General features: G+C 31.4%; 2 protein-coding genes across 2 annotated transcripts; both read left to right on the top strand.

Annotated features, from left to right (window-relative positions):
- Positions 1-425: 425 nt before the first annotated feature.
- LOC149540590 (uncharacterized) lies at positions 426-2304 on the top strand. The gene is made up of 2 exons (XM_089801685.1): positions 426-671; positions 1160-2304. The coding sequence occupies exon 2, from the start codon at positions 1233-1235 to the stop codon at positions 1758-1760; it is 528 nt and encodes a 175-aa protein (XP_089657811.1). The 5' UTR covers positions 426-671; positions 1160-1232; the 3' UTR covers positions 1761-2304.
- Positions 2305-13577: 11273 nt separating this feature from the next.
- LOC149540591 (ER-bound oxygenase mpaB-like) lies at positions 13578-14932 on the top strand. Its single transcript, XM_089801686.1, has 2 exons — positions 13578-14134; positions 14254-14932. Exons 1-2 carry the CDS (start codon positions 13680-13682, stop codon positions 14840-14842), a joined length of 1044 nt encoding a protein of 347 aa, XP_089657812.1. The 5' UTR covers positions 13578-13679; the 3' UTR covers positions 14843-14932.
- The last annotated feature ends 5851 nt before the right edge of the window (positions 14933-20783 follow it).

Consider the following 20783-nt stretch of genomic DNA (forward strand, 5'->3'; position numbering starts at 1 on the left):
GATGAAATATGATTTTCTTTATATTGTTTTCACAATCTAACAAGGAACTCTAACAATTGATAATAAAAATAATCATAGTGTTCCTTCAACAATGTGAGAATCATTATTGTAGGATGTGGAGGGCTTGGATTGTCAATTGACTATTCCTTAAAAGAGCAAGGAAGCATAATATAAACGACATCTAATTATGAATCAAAGATATTAGATTTCCACAATCCATCATAATTATTATCATAAGTTTCTGGATTCAATTGTGTGTGTCTTTTTTGTTTTACATCTCTTGTTATTTGTCATGTTGATGATAGACCAAAGAGTGTGATGTGAAACATTGATGATAAAAAAAATGGTAATGTAGAATGCCTATTGACATTAATAATCTAGAAAGATAAATGTTAACATTAACACTCTCACATCATTCCACTCCACTCTTTCTCCTCCATTTCCAAATTGTTGCATTCTTCTCAACAATTTTGCCCGGGCAACGTTCTCAAACGCTACGACGACACCGACATTCTCACTCAGGAATTCGTTCTGAATCGTGTCGACAGCCGCAGGGGATCTCTCGCCATTCGACGCCTCAATTTCATTCACGCCCAATACAACATCCCCAATCCTGATTTGCTCTATACGCTCTCCCTCTTCGTACTCGAGCCCATCAGATTTGCACAAAAGTAAGTCCTTCTGAGCCCTTTTCTTCTTCTTTTCTTAGGACTGATTTGGGTTTCTTCTATAGAGGACTAATTTGGGTTTCTGCTGCGAGGGATTATTTCGGTTTTTGCTGTAGATATCTAATTTGGGTTTCTATTGTAGAGAACTAATTTGGGTTTCTATTGTAGAGGACTGATTTGGGTTTTTTCATTTTTATTTTTCTCCCCGTAGAGGACTAATTTCGGTGTTTGCTGTAGAGGACTAATCTTGGACTAATTTGGGTTTCTATTGTAGAGAACTAATTTGGGTATTGTAGAGAATTAATTTGGATTTTTATTGTAGAGAACTAATTCGACTAATTTGGGTTTCTATTGCAGAGAACTAATTTGGAATTTTTTTAAGCTGTAGAGGACTAATTTGGGTTTTTGCTGTAGAGGAATAATTTGGGTTTCCGGTATAGAGGATTAATATGTGTTTCTTGTGTGGTGGACTGATTTGTGTTTAATTTCAGGTTCGGATACAGGAATTGGACGGAAGGGGAGAAGCGAGCCCAATTTGTAGTGTGGCATGACATTGGAAAGCGCATGGGCATCAAGAACATACCAGAAAGTTTGGAGGAAATGGAGGGTTTTAGCAGGCAATATGAAGCATTGAACATGGAGTATTCAGAATTGAACAGAGCAATTGGGGATGCGACGCTTGATCTGCTATTATCAAAGGCGCCGGCGCCGTTTCGCCCCTTTGCCAGACGAGTTGCATATGCTCTGTTTGATGAGAGACATGTGAAGGCAATGGGTTATCCTCCTCAGCCCTACTGGTTCGTGTGGAGCGTGGAGGGCATGATAAGGCTGTGCAGTGGAACGTTTGTGCGGTGGTGTTTTCCTCCGAGGCCAGTCCACTGGTCGACACAGAGGATTCCATTGCAAGAAACAGAGGAAGGGGAAGAGACGGAAGTGTATAAACTGAGGTACGATGAGTACAAACCGAGTATATATCCGAATGGGTATAAAATCGGGGATGTGGGAAATGCACCAGGTGGGCGAATGGGCAGGGCCGTGCAGGGGAGCTTATTATGCCCCTTGGCTTGCCTTTCTCGAAATGAGAAAACCTGATACCCAGAATGAAATATAAATCGTGGCCTCAGGGTTACTTTAAGTTTGTACACACGCATTATATCTGTTTATTATTGGGGAGCCTTCATCATCCTACTCAAAATCCTCCTCGGCTTCTTCATGTACTCTGTTTTTTCCCTTGACTGAAAGTCCATTTGCAGCCCACAAAATTGAGCGTCTGCATGTACTCGTTTGAGCGTTTGTATTAATTGAATTCAGGGAAAATGGTGCTTATTTTTCCTTTCCGGTATTTGGAGAAGCAGCTATTTGCAAAAAGTATTCACCATGAAGTTGATGCCGATTGCATGCACGATCTTTCATAAAGGAGAAGCCGGCATCAACACAGTTGAGAAATCGGTGATTGAAGATTACAATTTATACCCATTTTATGTTGGTTCTCCACGATTGGATCTGTAATTGTGGCTATAAATTGCTATCTGGTGATAGTTCATAGATCTAATCTCCTGATATTGCTGTCAGCATTTATTCAGAAAGTGCTTGAATTCTGATTTCTTACTCGGAAAATATCTCATATTTTTCAGTTTATTGTTAGTTGATTATGATTGATGTTATCTACCTAGGCATTTCCTCCCGCACATTAGATGAATAGAAGAACGATTAGATGAAAATTAGAGAGATGTAAACATCAAGAAGATGAACGTACTAAAATTTGTGAAATGGTTGTTTCCCTTTATTATTGAAATCTAGAGAGAGAGAGGTGAGGTGGTTTTATAGTCTACATAAAAAAATGGGACTACCTCGTACTCTTTTTCGAGAGGCGCTTGGCGCTACAAACGAGGCGTACATACTCTACCCCGCAATGGGATTTGAACTTGTGACCTTTCTTTCAAGAGTACAAGTTCTCCACCACTAGGCCAACTCAAGCTGTAGTATATATGAAACTAATCAAGCATCTAGAAGTAAATTTAGGCTATGTATCTTAATTAGTGAGGAATAGAATGATTATAGTAAATTCACTTCTAACTCTAGAGAAAATGTTTCTAAAAGTGGAATGATGTCTAGAAACACTATCTAACAAATTTACTCTTTGAGGAACATGTTCTATTTAAGCAAGCATTCAAGATAAGTCAATTAAAATATCATTAAGATTGAACAACAAGAAAAGGTATAATTTATCTATGCTTAGAATACTTAACGTAATTAGAATTCTTGTAGTGTTGTCAAGATAAAGTCCATAATAATTTGTGCATTATATATACATGCACCTTAGTTTGGCTCATAACACCTATTAGAAAGATTGAAAAGAATTTGAATTTGAATTCTGAAATTTTAAAGTTCAATGTTTAGCTCCATGATTACAGCAATAACTTTGGCCTATTTTTCTTACTGGTTGTTTCAAGCTAGCAAATAAAAGATGAATAATGATGAGAATATAATAAGGTAAATTCATTAATCAAATATTACAGAAAAATAAAATACTTATAAACTTGTTAAATATAGAATATGCTATGATTAAATCAAGACAAAACACGAGAGAAAATAACATTGTTGGCATCACGATTATTAACAATGTGTAGTTAAGTGCAGTTTGTTGAGACTAACGTTTTTGGACACATCTTGATTATGCCTACTTCAGGAAAGTTCTGTGTTCACTAAAAATTTATTTTGGAATAAAATCAACAGAATTCAAATATGTTTTGAGAAAATATATTTGCTTGCATTCATCTAAATGTAGTGTGCATTGTTGATTTAAAACATTCATGTCATTTTAACATCATTTTGATTATTCTCTAATCAAAGAAGATTTAACATGTTTCATATATACTAAATAAATCTTTCTAAATGTTTACTTTATTTGATCATCAACTAAGTAGAATTATTCTACTTGGTACCCGCTCACAACCCACCACTATTCTGCATAGCCTTTTTGCAACATTGTGAAGAAACTCCATTTGTTCTCGCATTGTCAACTTGACATTTCAAAAATTGAAATCCTTCAATGGTAGGCTGCAAAATCACAACAGAAGTGGCAAAAACACTGCCACTCTTGACAACTATAGTCATTTCAATTAAAGGATTCAAAAGGGTAAAAATATAGATCCATTCAAACATGAGAAAATTGAAGGAAATGTGCATTTGCTAACAATGGTCTACTATTTTATATCTATTCATAAAGGACCTTGCTAGATTTTTTAATTTATTTTCATGTGTATATGAGTATTGAAAGTGTTGGGTGACGAGGCATAATTAATATCAATGCCTTACATATAGAGTCAAGTATCAACAACATATTTAAATAATAATTTGTGTCTTGAATGGAAACGATTTGTGTAAATGATTTTATAATGCAACATTGAGGTTATCAACTGAACCTCAATTTATAATAATCAATTTTTTAATTGTGTTATTCTATTATAATGAGATCTATTATGTCATATATTAGACAAATTCTTCTATATTAAAGATTGACTAACAAAAAGGTATCATTCTTTACATGCTTATAACTTAGTATAGTACAAGAACAACAAATGCACCCCAAAGTATATTATTTTCAATAAGAAAAATTAATAATAAAAATAATTGTTAGATTTCAAAATTGAAATATTAATAACTTCTCCCTTTTAATAGGAAAATAAACTCTCGTATTATTAGGGATGATAGGAACTTGTCATATCCCTGTATATTTTTATAATTTGTCAAAAGTTAACACTTCCCAAGGTGTAAATTTTCTTTTCTTAGATAGACATGGAGTTTGTTGAGGTTTTATTTTAGAGTTTCACACTACTTCGAGGCATATGAAGTCTTTCCTACTGCCATATTGAGCATCTTACTTCAGATTTGAAGGTTGGAAATATTTTCTTCCTGAGTTAGAAATTGTTTGTAGTTGGGCATAAAGATTAATGCTATATGTGGTCATTCTTTAGAGGCATGGATGAGAATATTGTTGTTAAGAGATTGCAAGTGCACAATTGTACATTTAGACATCTATCTCAAGTTTCAACGATTAAGGGATGAAGTTGTAAGGTCATAAAGTCACAAATTTTGTATGTGTAATAAGGTCTCCACCGCACATTGTTTTTTTAAAAGATGTATTCTCATATTTTCACATTGTATTGATCTGATTTTTAAGGTGGGTATACTTTGTTTATTACTATAAATTTTGAGTTTTTATAAAAATAGGACTTTTATAATGACTTGTGTGTACTTTATCTTTCTGATTGTAGAATATTTGCACAATTGTGTAACTATAAATAGGCATATTAAATTTTTGTTTGAAGAAATAAAATAATTTGTACTCTTTTAAACAAGGAAAATCAATGTGCTTTTGGACAAAGATTTTAGGTTTTATTTCTTAGTAGAGAAAGTGGTTTTTTCTTCAAAGATGAAAAAAATTGCAGCATCTTGAGTACACTTTAACAACTGCCACATGGAAAACTAATGTCTATTCGTACAAATATTTTACATTTGACTTTGTAGCAAAGAAATTAGTTTTTTCTTATAAAAGATAGAGACATTAGGTTTTTCTTTAAAGAAGAAAATGATTACAACATTTAGAGTGGACTTTAACAACAACCAGATTCAAAGTTCACTATAACAACCACCCCACTTAAGGAGAAAAGAAAAATAAAATGGATTCCTAATAGCAAGTATTTTCAATTTGTTCTTAGATGCTTATATGCATTGTAATTCATTTGGTTCCATACCAAATATATCGTAGTCTTAAGTTTGGTTTAAGATTTTATCATTCTTTGTTTTATTTTGATGTATTTATTATTTATTTATTTTATTGTCTCTGGCCTTAAAAGGGAACTAAATCACAAAACTTTCATCATTATACATTGATCCTTTATCAACTCCCCTCAAAAAGTCAAAGCTTCCCAACTTACAAACTAATTAGTGTGAAAAAAATTAATCATATAAATGGATCAAACCAAACCATATTTTCTTTATACTCATCTCATTTTCCAATGCATATTAGCCTATTTGTAATTCATTTTAAGAAGGAAATAGGCATGTATGCAAAATTTGTTTCAAAACAATTCAGTTTCATCTAAAATAAACTTATTTCTTTATAAATTCATGATCTTTCTATGTATTGTAACAACCAAATTCATATGATTATCCTTGATCCATCATTACCTCATTTTTTCAGTTTATTGTTAGTTAATTATGATTGTTATCTACCTAGGCATTTCCTCCTGCACATTAGATGAAAGGAAGAATGATTAGATGAAAATTAGAGAGATGTAAACATCAAGAAGATGAACGTACTAAAATTTGTGAAATGGTTGTTTCCTTTTATTATTCAAATATATAGTATATATGAAACTAATCAAGCATGTAGAAGTAAATTTAGGCTATATATCTTAACTAGTAAGGAATAGAATGTAGAATTAAATTTAGGCTATGTACCTTAACTATTGAGGAATAGAATGATTATAGTAAATTCTTTTCTCACTCTAGAGAAAATTGGAGCGATGTCTAAAAACACTATCTAACAAATTTACTCTTTGAGGAACATGTTCTAATTAAGCAAGCATTCAAGGTAAGTCAATTAAAACATCATTAAGACTGCACAACAAGAGAAGGTATAATTTATCTATACTTAGAATCCTTAATGTATTAGAATTCATGTAGTGTTGTCAAGATGAAGTCCATAATAATTGTGCATTATACACACATGCACATTAGTTCGGCTCATAACACCTATTAGAAAGATTGAAAAGAATTTGAGTTTGAATTTTGAAATTTTAAAGTTCAATGTTTAGCTCTGTGGTTATAGCAATAACTTTGGCCTATTTTTCTTACTAATTGTTTCAAGCTAGCAAATAAAAGATGAATAACGATGAGAATATAATAAGGTAAATTCATTAATCAAATATTACAGAAGAACAAACCACTTATAAACTTGTTATATATAGAATATGCTATGGTTAAATCAAGACAAAACACGAGGGAAAATAACATTGTTGGCAGCACGATTATTAACAATGTGTAGTGAAGTGCAGTTTGTTGAGACTAATGTTTTGGGCACATCTTGATTATGCCTACTTCAAGAAAGTTTCGTGTTCACTAAATAATTATTTTGGATTTTTGTTAAGAGATTGCAAGTGCACAATTATACATTTAGATGTCTATTTCAAGTTTCAACGATTAAGGGATGAAGTTGTAAGGTCATAAAGCCACAAATATTGTATGTGTAATAAGCTCTCTACCACACATTGTTTTTTAAAAATACATATTCTCATATGTTCACATTGTATCGATCTAATTTTTAAGGTAGGGTATAATTTGTTTATTATTTTGAGTTTTTATAAAAATAGGGCTTTTATAATGACTTGTGTGTACTTTATCTTTCTGGTTGTAGAATATTTGCACAATTGTGTAACTATAAATAGGCATATTAAATTTTTGTTTGAAGAAGTAAAATAATTCGTACTCTTTTAAACAAGGAAAATCAATGTGCTTTGGGACAAAGATTTTAGGTTTTATTTCTTAGTAGAGAAAGTAGTTTTTTCTTTAAAGATGAAAAAAATTGCAACATCTTGAGTGCACTTTAACAACCGCCACATGGAAAACTAATGTCTATTCGTACAAATATTTTAGGTTTGACTTTATAGCAAAGAAAGTTGTTTTTTCTTATAAAAGATAGAGACATTAGGTTTTTCTTTAAAGAAGAAAATGATTACAACATTTAGAGTGGACTTTAACAACAACCAGATTCAAAGTTCACTATAACAACCACCACATTTAAGAAGAAAAGAAAAAAAATGGATTTCTAATAGCAAGTATTTTCAATTTGTTCTTAGATGCTTATATGCATTGTAATTCATTTGGTTCCATACCAAATATATCGTAGTCTTAAGTTTGGTTTAAGATTTTATCAATGTTTGTTTTATTTTGATGTATTTATTATTTATTTATTTTATTGTCTCTAGCCTTAGAAGGGAACTACATCACAAAATTTTCATCATTATACATTGATCCTTTATCAACTTCCCTCAAAAAGTCAAAGCTTCCCAACTTACAAACTAATTAGTGTGAAAAGAAATTAATCATATAAATGGATCAAACCAAACCATATTTTCTTTATACTCATCTCGTTTTCCAATGCATATTAGTCTATTTGTAATTGTAAAGACTGCCCCTGCAAAACCAATGTCACATCACCAATCTCCATAAAATGCGAAAAATTCAATGAGAGTCAAATTCTTTTGAATATTGACCGGTCAACATTAGTTGATTAACTATCATTAACTTTAATGTAAATGATACATTTACATATATGCTCAATTCTAAAAGAAATTATAATTTCGTTACCAGATACTGGATACCAGATACCAAATGGCTAACCATGATGACCAATGTTGAAATGAGCTCCAGAACTTGTCTAAGAATAGAAGGGTGAGAAATTGTAGGAGTGCTTTACCACCCTACCATGAAGCTATTAAGCTTTCTCGAAAACTTTCCTAACATGAAAGATACCCAGCTCGGCAACAAGATAGTCTAAACAAGTAAAACTTAGAGGGGTAATGGAATCGTGCTACACAAATAATGTCAAGAACATTAATTGGTTAACAAGATAACAAAACAACATTAATTGGTTAACAAGATAACAAAACAACATTTTCTAGTTATCATTCCAGTATCACAATCCCTTCTCCATTATTTAAAATAAGTAAAACATAAGGTTTATCCAACATTGAGTTCCATATACCCATCAACCTACCAGGATAAAACCATGAAGTCCCTTAATCATGGATCAATTAATTATATCATCTTAGCTCATCTCTAGCAAGAAATTTAGTCCAACTCCCAAAGGGCATACAAGTACTACCATCAATTCTCTATTGACACATGTTAAATAAATACGCATATATTAAGCCAATCACATGGCTGACAATGAAACTCTTTCTCCATCAGTTAATATTTCTAGCATGTTATCTGATTTGGAATTTCTCTTATAAAACATAAATAGACAAGATGTATATTAAGTACAACAAGAATGACACATTACTTCCAATTCATCATGAGATCATATTCTCTCCCCCAACTTATAGATTCTATACATAACATAAGAAGCAATGGAAAATGCAATAATGCCCTTTTTTTTTTTTTAAATGTCACATATGCATCATGAAATGACCACATCTAGATATATCATGATAATTTAAAAGTCAACATCCTTTCATGGGTTACCAGTTCCTAAACATAGTTAATAAAGTCATGGTAAAATAAATGTTGAATAAAACTAATCCCCAGATCTTATATAAAAGAGGGCCATGTAATTATTATTTTCCAAGGGAACTCCTAAGTGCCCAAACTATATTTAGTGGCCAACTCAAGTAAACAGAAAGCATGCATACTTAGCCAAAACCACCAAAGAGCATAATCAAAATTCAGTAAGGTTATAGGAGGTGTTGATAAAACATTAGTTTCCAATTTCACTAGGCTTCAATAATTCATAATGCTAAGAGAGCAAACAGTTATTGCATAGCTCAATGCATACATTCAAATTTACGCCTTTAAGTCTGGTACCGATTTTAACATCTTCAACTGCACATAAAAATGACTCAATATGAAGGCTATAACAATGAGCATATACTCTTATTTTCAAACAACTATTCATTTTGGAATCTGAAACTATTCGAAACAAGCAATAGTTTGCTAAGTTATCTTTCTCAATGTTAACAGCTTTTTACAATTACATGCCAATTCCATCATGGAAGAAGTAAAAACAAAATGAATATTTGTTTAATACTATTTTGGTAGAATCTAGATTCCTACACTAATTGACATTTTTGCAAAGGAAGAAAACAGTTATCTAAAACTGAGCTGCTAGAATGGTTAACTCGTTTGTGGTGATGGTTTTTCATTTTCTACTCTTGGTATAGAGGTATTTCCAGAAACTTTTGGATTGAAATCTACGATCAAAAGGGGTTCTTCTTCAGCAATTAGAGGAATCTTGTTGTAGCATTGAAATTGACCCACTTAAAGCTATTTGGTTCTATAAATTAAAATTTAGAAAACTTAAGAATGAACCCCTGGTAAGAAATGATAGGCAGAATATCAAGTACTGATATACGATATGATAACACAGAGAAGAGAATAATTCAAAACAGTTTATCAACATGCAACCTTTAATTCACACTATTGGGTTCTATCAGACATATTCGTATAGGCTAGATTATAGAAGCAAGATATGACAGATCAAAACTTGCATTAACGTACTTTCTAATCTCTTGCCATGTATTCTATCTCTACCTATAGTTACGTCTTCTTGTACAAAGAAGGTTCTCACCAAAAAACAAAACGTTTAACAAACAGGCCAATATAATAAGAGGCCAAAATGACAATCTCAATATACTCAAGTAACATGAAAGCTTTTTTTCCAATTCGGCTAAGAGGAAGATGAAAACAGTAAATAAAGAGGAACCTGGTGTGTAGGAGTCACAAAGAGTTCCAATGTCTCCAATTCCTTCGTTTGCCTCACTACTCACTCCCAAACCTTTCCATGGTTTTCTTTAAAAAGAAACCATTTTTAGTTTAGTGGAGAGGATTCACTTAACTAGAAATCAAGTAATTGTTTCCTTTTAGAAACTTCCCATCATCAGATAAGATGAACAAGTAATTAATATAATAATTTGATTTTAATTAAGGAATGATTCATTTGTTTTATCCACGTGGCAGTCCAATAACGAGTTTTTCGGTATGTGAAGAAGTGGTTGTGACAGTAATTCATTTTAAGAAGGAAATGGGCATGTATGCAAAATTTGTATAAAAACAATTCGGTTTTGTTTGAAATAAAATTATATCTTTATAAATTCATGATCTTTCTATGTATTGTAACAACCAAATTTGTATGCCTTCCTTAACTAGGTTAGTATTTGATTTTGTCAAAGAAGTCAAATTTCTACAATCCATAATATATATTCCTATTTATTTCATTCTAGCAAAAGCAGACATTTTCCAAGTTTTTGATTTCTTATGAGTGGCTTTCTTTTCCATAAATTAATCTCCAAAATAAAAATTGATATGAAAATAGGATCCAAGAAGGATATTCACAAATTTGAAACTAAATATCCGTCAACTACATTTCAAAGGGGACACTTTAGGACAAGAACGAAAGCCATTTCAGTGGATAGTACTTTAGAGTATTAGATATTGTGTCGAGCACTACATGTGTCTGATATTTGATATCAGCATCCTCTAGATCCTCCAATCATTTTGTAGTTTCTTTCTCGAGTGTTTGTATTCCTTGTAGATGGAAGATCTAAATTTTGACAACAATACATGTACAAACATTTTTCTATACTACATTTTCCTAAAAACATTCTATTGATACTTATAAAGGAATGTGACAACTCCAATATGGAAAAACTTAAAAGACATTAAAAGATATGAACACCTTAACACATCATGTCCTCTCTTTTTTCTTTTCATTTCTTAAAATTATCGTGGTCTAAGGATGTAATCTTCTTTTCCCTTTCATCCTTTGAATGTATTTATACAAATGGCTAACATCAAATATACACAAGGTTCTTTAGAGATGGTTGAAACGTGAAAGACAACTTTATTTAGGCATAAGAAGAATTAAGCTCTTTTTCAAAGTTAGGCCATGGTTTTGTTGCAAGATGAAATGATGGGCATGATGATGGACATCTAAATATTCTTAGCCAAATAATATTCTAAACTTGGTTGTGTATTCTAACATGCTTTGAGATATAACAAGTGGATGCTTTTATTGCATTGATCAAAATAAAGGTTATGATTGTCTAAGAGCTTAAAATAATTCAAAATTTTAAGAGATGGTTGAAGTACCATTTACTTATCTCAAACACAAATTAAGATATCCAAAGCCTGGCAATTTAATTTTTGGCCACACAAGATTTTAAGCTTAGTTATTATGTACTTTGAGGTTAGTTCCAAAATAGAATAAACTATATTTTGTACTATTATATTTGTTTGAGCCATTTTAGATTTCAGTAAACTCTTATTGCTTAATGCATAGGTGATGCACTTCTATATACGATGTACTAATGCAAGCTTTCCATGGTTTCCTTATGTCTGTCATATTTGAAATAGCTAAATTAAATTTCCTTTTTCATTCTTCCATGAAGATAAAACTTTTTCCTTGTCCACAACTCTTGTAGGTTTGTAATATCATTGGTAGTTATTAGCAATTAGTGATGATGTAGTTAACAAGATATTAAAAATATACTTTATAATAAAATACATTTTTATAGCTTTTTAGTTTTATAATTGAACTCTTGAAAATTATTATGTATTCCATGGAGTTTAAATCAAAGAACACTGAAAGTATAACATCAGACATTCAAAATTAACAAGTGAAAAATAGCATTCAAAGTTTCAGTTGAACACTGAAATGCAAATACACAATTGAATTATGAAAATCATAATTATCGGTTGTACAAATACATATTAAAATGATTGTCAATGTCAAAACATGTTTATAGAGTTGTTGATTTTAAAACATTCTTATAAGAAATCTTGTAATGAAAATCATAATAATCAATGGTTGTGTGAATGTAGATTAACATACTTGTTGATATTGAAACATGTTTAACAATTGTTGATGTCGAAACATTCTTACAAGAAATCTCATGGATGTTGGAAGCCAAAATGTCATAAGTTCATTTAAAATTCTCGTCAACAAAGTCACAAGAACACCAAGATTTCAATTTTTCATATAAAACGAATGAACCTATTGACTCGCGGTTGCATGAAAAAAAAAATGCAACTACTAGTTTTAAATCTTTTCAACTATGTAATCTTCTGGATTTCATATCAAATAACCTTAGTGCTCCCCTTACTCTTTAAGGATCATTGAATAACTAGCACCCTAATATTTTATTGATTAGATTTACCATTACTTAATTAATGTGTCAAATATTTTTTAGAACATCTCCATATCTCGTGTAGACCAATTTTTGTTACTGTTAATAGACCAATTTTTGTTATAAACGTTAGTTAATATCTATTTTATACCTATAAAAGAAGGATCAATCTTTTGACAATAAGGGGAAGAGTGTTAGTTATTGTCTACATTTTAATAATCATTACTCTATGCACATTTGACTTCTAAAAAAGATTTTGCATTTTAGCCAATAATAAATTTTAAAAGGGCTAATAAATATTTGCACCTACAAAAATACATCTTTAGAGTGAATGTGTAATTAGCCAATGAAAGTAGTTAGCTATTAGTACACATATATTTCCAATAGAAGGCAAGTTGCACAAAACTACCCACTTTACATCTTAAAAAATACTTCAATGTTTACAATTACCACGATATGCAAGTGTCCCAAATTTTTAATTAAATAATATTGAAGTATACATATTTGTAGTAATGGTGCCCAGTATGTCATTACATATATCCATATCAACTGTAATCAATTACACTTTCTCAACACTTGCTCTTACATCTTCATGAATTAATTTTGTTTATAATTGGTACTTACACATACATTAAATGGTGTAAGGCTCCCCAACAAACAAAGAAACAAATATTTGTCATATCATTTTTTTCTTTTAAAAGAAGGTTTTAATTTGTTGTTAAAAAAATAGAAATTTAGTCTGATTTGTTTCTTATTTGATATGTATCAACAATATTTGCTTAAATACAACTATACTAGTTGCTATTTAATAGAATCTAAATATTTATTCATAATAAAAGAAAAAAAATATTTAAAATATCCAAGATAATGGTTAGGGGCTTGATTTGATTGGTGTGAGTTTTTTTGTGAGTTTTTTTGCTGTGACCTTAGACAGATCCAACTTTTTGTTTGTTTTCAATATATTACGAATTAATAAATTTTGTACACCAAATATTATAAATTAGAATGAGTGGGCCGGATAAGAGCGACAGGATGTTCTTGAATTCCTAAATTCCTCTCCACGGAAATTGCACTTCATTGTGTCTCAGATCTGTTCGAAATGCCAGAAATCGCAGCCGCACTCTCAATTCTTACCGTCCTCGTCCTCTCGTGGAAGATGATTTGCCTTGTTCTCAGATCCAAACGATTCCAATACATTTCTTCCCTCGATCCGACGCGCGACTCTCTGCTTCTCTGCAAGATCATAAATTTCGTGGAATTTCCTCTCATCAACCACAAAGCTTACGAATTTGCGCTCTTCAAAACCTTCGCCATTCCATCCATCTCCAAATTACTGCAGTCCACTCAACAATTCTCCCCCAAATCTGTCACAAAACGCTACGACGACACCGTCATAATGATTCAGGAATTCGCTCTGCATCACGTCGACAGCCCCAGGGGATCTCTCGCAATTCGACGCCTCAACTACATTCACGCGCAATACAACATCTCAAACGCCGATTTTTTATACACACTCTCTTTATTCATGCTCGAGCCGATCAGATTCTGCGACAAGTAAGCCTTATATAGGATTCATCCGTTCTTTCTGTCAAATTTAGGGTTTGTTTGAACTGTGGGAAAAATTCAATTTTTCCGTTAAAATTAGGGTTTGAACGAACTGTGGGAATTTGCAGGTACGGTTTCAGGAAGTGGAGTGAAGGAGAGAAAAGAGCGCATTTTGTTCTCTGGCATGACATTGGAGTGCGTATGGGCATTAAAGAAATTCCAAAGAGTTTGGAGGATATGGATAAGTTCAGCAGGCAATATGAAGCACAGAATATGAGGTACGCAGATTCGAACAGAGCGATTGGGGATGCCACGTTGGATTTGCTGTTGTCGCAGGTGCCGGCCTTCATCCGACCTGTCGCCACGCGGGTGGTTTTTGCTCTGTTTGATGAGATGTTTGTGGATGCCATGGGGTATCCACGTCAGCCCCGCTGGCTGACGTGGTGCGTTGAGAGCAGTCTGAGGCTCTGCGCTGGCACCTTGGTGCGGTGGGTTCTTCCACCGAGGCCGATGACGTGGTCGAGGGAGAGAATCGAGTGTGGGGAGGCCGAGGAAGGAGACACTGTGCACAAGCTCCGGTACCAGGCGTATAAACCATGGACGTATCCAGAGGGTTACAGAATCAGTGAGATGGGAAGTGTAGGGCAGCGAAATGTGGCTAAGGCAGGGGAGGGAGGACTATTATGTCCTTTTTCTTTAAGCAAGAAGTTAGATTGATAGGATAAGAAAGTTTTATTGTAATTAGTAGTTTATTATAATGTGTTTTAGTCATCAAAGGAATCTTAATTGGTGGATTATTTGATACAAGAGTTTTCACAAGATAATAATTGAGTTAAGTGATGATTGTTTTTTTTTTTTTTTTTGTTGTTGTATGGAGGGTATCCTTGTGATCTAGCCAAGCGACTAGGAGCCTCTGTTTTGGGTACGAGCTCGGGTGAGATTAATTTCCTCACAGGTCAAATCATCCACCCACAAGTCGTCTTACCACTTAAATCTAGGAATATGTTTGAAACCAAAATCATGGAGAACTTCAGAGGTACGAATTGTTTAGTGATAATTGTTATTAGTAATAGCATTAATAGTCAATAAAAATAAGTTTTTTAATCATATTTATTTATTCAATGTGCATAGCATTTTAATCATATTATAGTGCCCTGTCATTGAAGAATAAATATAATTTTTTTATAGGCAATTGATAACCAAATTAGAAAGTATTTGCAAATGTTTTATGAACATAGTTTTTGAAAAAGAATTTTTAGATTATTAAGCATTGTTTTGTTTAACTATTTTTTATTTTCTTCTATCATTGATTGAATTAGTTTATTTTGTTGTACAATGAAGTGGCTAGATCCCAATATGTTTTGTTTGGAAGAATCTATTTTCTTTAACATTGTTTTATTTTGACTAAACTCGATGTATTATAAAACTGTTCAAAATATTAAATAATATGTAATAAAAATCTATATTATACAAATAATAAAATTTGTGGTGATATTATAAGAATTGTAATATTTATTTTTATCATTATATAATTTTATTGAATATATTTATATATTTGTAGTTTCATGTGAAAAACATATTAATATTAACAATTTATATTAGCAAGGTTATCATAATGAATGAAATTGAAAGGTTATAGGTGAAGTGTCACCCAAATTCATGTAAATCAATCCTTTGTATTTTGTGAATCAATTTTTTATTAAATAACATGTACAAGATATTTATAGTTATTGTTAGATTGGTTGACATTATTTATTATTAGTTCTTGCCCATGGCATAAATACTTATGCATTCATGTCATGCTAATATCACAATAACACTAACTAATCAAATCAAAGAATTTAAAAGATTATATGAAATTTCAAATGTTTATATTTTTTCTTATTTTTTCTTATTTTATAAATCATATTTTTCATTCATTCTATTGATCCATACTATTTTTGGTGGGGGAGAAAATTAATTTTCTTCTAACAAAAATACAAATATTTTCTAACAACTTCATGTATGCATTAATTACAACTTTATCTTTTTCACATTTATGACAAGGTGATAAGATTTATTATTATTTTTCAATCATTTTATCTTTCACCTCACACAATATGTCTAATCAATATTAATTTTCAATAGCAATATAATTTCAATATGTTATATCTTTGTATTTGAATTTCTAATTTTTTTAAAATTTTGATTTTTTAATAAAAATAGTTAAATTATTACTATTATTTTACTTTTATAAAAATAAACTAAACAATATTATTTTCTAATTATATTTTATAATAGTGTTTGTAATATGTATAACTAATAAGTGTCACAATTTATAAATTATATCATTTATTATTATTAATATTTTTATTTAAATAATTTATCATTTAGTTTAAATATGTTTAAAACTTAAATATATATTTTAATATTGAATTATTAATTATATTTTACATCAAAAAAATACTAAAAAGGCAAGAGCCTACATCACAATGGTAAATTGTGAGCCTCTTCTTGCAGAGGTCTTGGGTTCAAATCTACTCAAGCACTTAATAAATAATAATAATTTAATCATAACACAATAATTAATCATGGCTTCGGCCTCTTGGCAATCAAAAAAAAACATACTAAAGAAAATAACCACAAAAAAGAAACAATTCAATTCTATAAGATATATAAATTATTATTATGTTTTTATAAATTGTGTATTAAAATTAAATAGTTATATTCTATTTTTTATTTATTACATCATATTTATTCATCAACATCAATTTTATACATATTACATCTATTTATTATTTACAAATGTACATATTAAATTATATAAATATTATTTTATAATTAAAAATTATTTAATTTTATAAAAATTTTGGAAATATAAAACATTAAATAGTGAACCTTCTCTAATTGTGTAAAATTAAACAATTAGTTTTACTTATAAAATATTTTTATATTTCAATACATTTCATTTTTTCTTATACAAATGTGAGTTTTAATATAAAAATTAAATTCTTAGTTTCATTAATTAAAATATATTAAAAAAAAAATTATTATAACCATGATTTTATTTTGACTATGTGTTTTATTAATAAAAATAATTATAATTAATTCTCTCTCTCTCTCTCTCTCAAACACACACAACTTATGTTGGTATCACTCTATCTTACTATTTTATCTATCTTCCTCTTCGTCCTCTATATTATTTATCCTTTTTTCCTTTGCATACATGTTTATATTGTTATTGTTCTATACTGGTATTTATCTCTATCTAATGATTGAAAATAGTGCGACTTCCATTTGATAATCAAGATGAGAATAATACATAGTTGGGAGATTTTTTCCAACTACTTGTGGTTCTCTAGTAGCATGCATAACATGCTTAAACATATAATGTGATACTCCAAATGTTTCATCACTTCTTCAAGTTCTATAATTTAAATATTGGTATGAATATCTTTCCTCATCGTACATATTTTAAGCTGTCAATGTAGAAGGTGCAAATTTGTCTAAAGCATATTTATTGATCATAGTATGATATTAAGTACTTAGTGTCATATCAGGGACTTTGGCCTCTTATTCTTGGGCTTAAATGCCCAAAGATATAATAATATAACACGAGAACTTAACAACAAAATATGAACCATCCTATCAGATCACAAGTGCATTTCTAGGATGAGAATTTAACAAAAAAATATGAGCCATCCTATCAAATCACAAGTGCATTTCTAGGCAAAAATAATGCATTCACAATGTTAATTTAGAACTATTTAACCTTTTTCTCACTCATCTACACCTCTACAACCATTATACATTAGGCAAGAACTATGACGCATTGCGTCTCTTGTTTTATTTGATCTTCAAAAGGGAAGTGTATAAAGTTTGTAAAATCATTTATTGAGTTTTGTGTACAAAAAGTTAAAAGTCTAAAACTACTACTATAGCTCAATAAATGATTTTACAAGCTTTATACATTTCACTCTTGGAGATTAAATAAAATAATAAATAATGTCAACCAATCTAACAATAACTATAAATAACATGTACAAGATATTTATAGTTATTGTTTTTATTGAAAGAAGCATTTTATTAACAAAAATAAACATTTACAAATATATGACAGCAAATACAATGCTGACTGCTATAACAGCATTAGCTATATTGCAACAAATGATCATCCGAGTTAACATTGGTATTGAGATTATTAAAAATGAATAATGCAACTGCTTCCAAATCTCCATCAACGCACTTGGCAATTCCTTCAAAGTATCAGCAGCCATGACTAAAGTTGCAACCAAGATGTACATATTTCAGGTTGAAAGCATAGAGTTGAACACCATATTGCACAAGACTAATTGATGATAGTGTGATTAGCTCGAATTTTAAAATTTTCTTCAAAAGCACAAAGCTGATGATTTATATGTTCGAGCGACTTTTTAAGAACTATATTGGTTTGAACGACGACTTTCAAAGTAAGTAGCATAGGAAAGAAATCTGAAGTAACCATCAAATACTCAACCTCAAACGAATGAAAAGTGTGAGCAAAGACAACCATACACCTTAACTGCCAAATCTGCTTAAGGATAATGTGCCTAAAGGATTGAATGATAATATTAGGGGCTGCAGAAAAAAACCAAGTAATGCATTTTTCCAAGACCAAGTTTGAGGAAACAAAGCCGGAAAGGTGGAAAGGAGGAACCTCTAGAATTTTTGGGCACGAGGGCAGAACCAAAATGTGTGCTTAATAGTCTCTCTTTTACGGCAAACGGGGTAGCTTGGAGGAGGGTTAATAAAAAAGAGATTGTCACCAATTGGAATTTTGACATGCAAAATTTTCCATGACAACAACTGAGCCTGAGCATCAGCTTTAGACTTCTAGATGAGAACGCTTAATTTGTTCCAAAAGGATCTTTTGAGATTACACTGCCACTTGGTGTTAAGTCGCTGGGAAAGTTGAATGGTAGGGATCAGCTATTTGTACATAGCTCTGAGCTGGAAACTCTGAAAAGTATGAGTGTTGGGCCATCTCCTCCAGTCCTTTAAAAAACTATCATGGCAAGGTGTGGACATGAGGCAAAGTAATTCAAGACTCAACAGTTGAAGGATTTGAAGGATTGGTCTTTTATAAGTGGAGGACAGATTGAACTGTGATTTGATTTGCTCCCATGATTTCCAGTCAAACCTAAGGGGGTCCCACAAGTCACGAAACACATAATTACCTTTCTTAAACAGTTGTCTTCCCTTAAGATGTTTTAAGATAGCCAAAGGGCTATTGTTTTCCTGGACCAATTGGTTCCACCAAATGGAGGAGGAAGCCAAACTTAAACCATGACTTAAAAGTCTGATCATACCAACACAATTTCTTTGAAGTAATTTGCCAAGCCCTCCAAATGGAATTAAAAGGAGTTGAACCATGGGTTTTAAAATAAGGGGCCAGCAGCACTTTATCTTGCCAACTAACTGCTTGCCATGATTTTTCAGTAGTAGTTGTTTGAATACGGTATCGAACCAGATGTTTCCAAGGCATATCACCCTCTAAGTCCCTTACAATCCATTTTGTGTTGAGGCAAATGCCTTGTGTGTATGGATCAATAATGCCCAAACCACCTTTGTCCCTTGGTTGGATACAATGCATCCAAGAAGTTATTGGCAAACCTTGGGTATTTCCCCATTTTTTCCAAAGAAACCTTCTAATAAGTTGAGTCAATTGAGTGTAACAGGTTTGAGAGGGCAGCCAACAAGATGAGATGTAAACATGACTGGCCAACAAGATCTTATTAGCGACTTGGATTCTACCGGCCATTGATAGGAACTTATTGGTCCAATTAAGAAATTTGTTTTTTAATTTATTCATCAACCAAGACCACATCTCTTTGAGTGAAACCCCAATGCCAAAGGGAATGCCAAGATATCTAGTGATGGTTCCATGCTTAATCTAATGCCATTGACTAGGAATCCAAGGGGGTTGGGGGTTTGGACGGGTCATGACGAATTCAGTTTTATGCATGGCTAGTTTGGACCCAAAAATACTGCAGAAAATATCCAAAACATTATTCACCTCCTCTGCTGAATTCTGTATAAACAGCATACTATCATCTGCAAAATGAGAATTGAGTGTTGTTGCATTGTGAGGCAATGAAATACCATGAATGAGTTTATTGGAATGAGCATGTTGAAGCAAATAACCAAGAGCGTCGGCTGTGAATGCATGGAGAAAGGGTGCAAGTGGACAGCCTTGTCTGATGGATTTTTGCAATGGAAATAGCAGAGAGAGCATGCCATTGATAGCAACTCGAGTTGAAGCATTATGGAAAATTAGATTGGTTGACATTATTTATTATTTTATTTGATCCCCACAAGTGAAATGTATAAAGTTTGTAAAATCATTTATTGAGTTTTGTGTACAAAAAGCTAAAAGTCTTGTAGCAAAAATAACCAATCAAATCTCAAATAAATAAATTCATTTTCAATCATTAAAGAATGCATCATATATTAGAACTTTATAGATGGAGAGAGTAGTTGAAAAATAAACTAATATGATTGGACAACTAACTAGTAATTATTATTTCAACTATTGCTTTAAGACAAGTACTTAGTCACTAGTCACTATTTCAAAAATTAAAAAGTTGCATTTTAATGAATCACGAACTAATAGTAATGAATTTATTTTTCTTAAAATTGA

The sequence above is a fragment of the Cupressus sempervirens genome, chromosome 9, assembly GCF_028749045.1.
Source record: "Cupressus sempervirens isolate cs-2001-9-10 chromosome 9, ASM2874904v1, whole genome shotgun sequence".
Classification (NCBI taxonomy): Eukaryota; Viridiplantae; Streptophyta; class Pinopsida; order Cupressales; family Cupressaceae; genus Cupressus; species Cupressus sempervirens.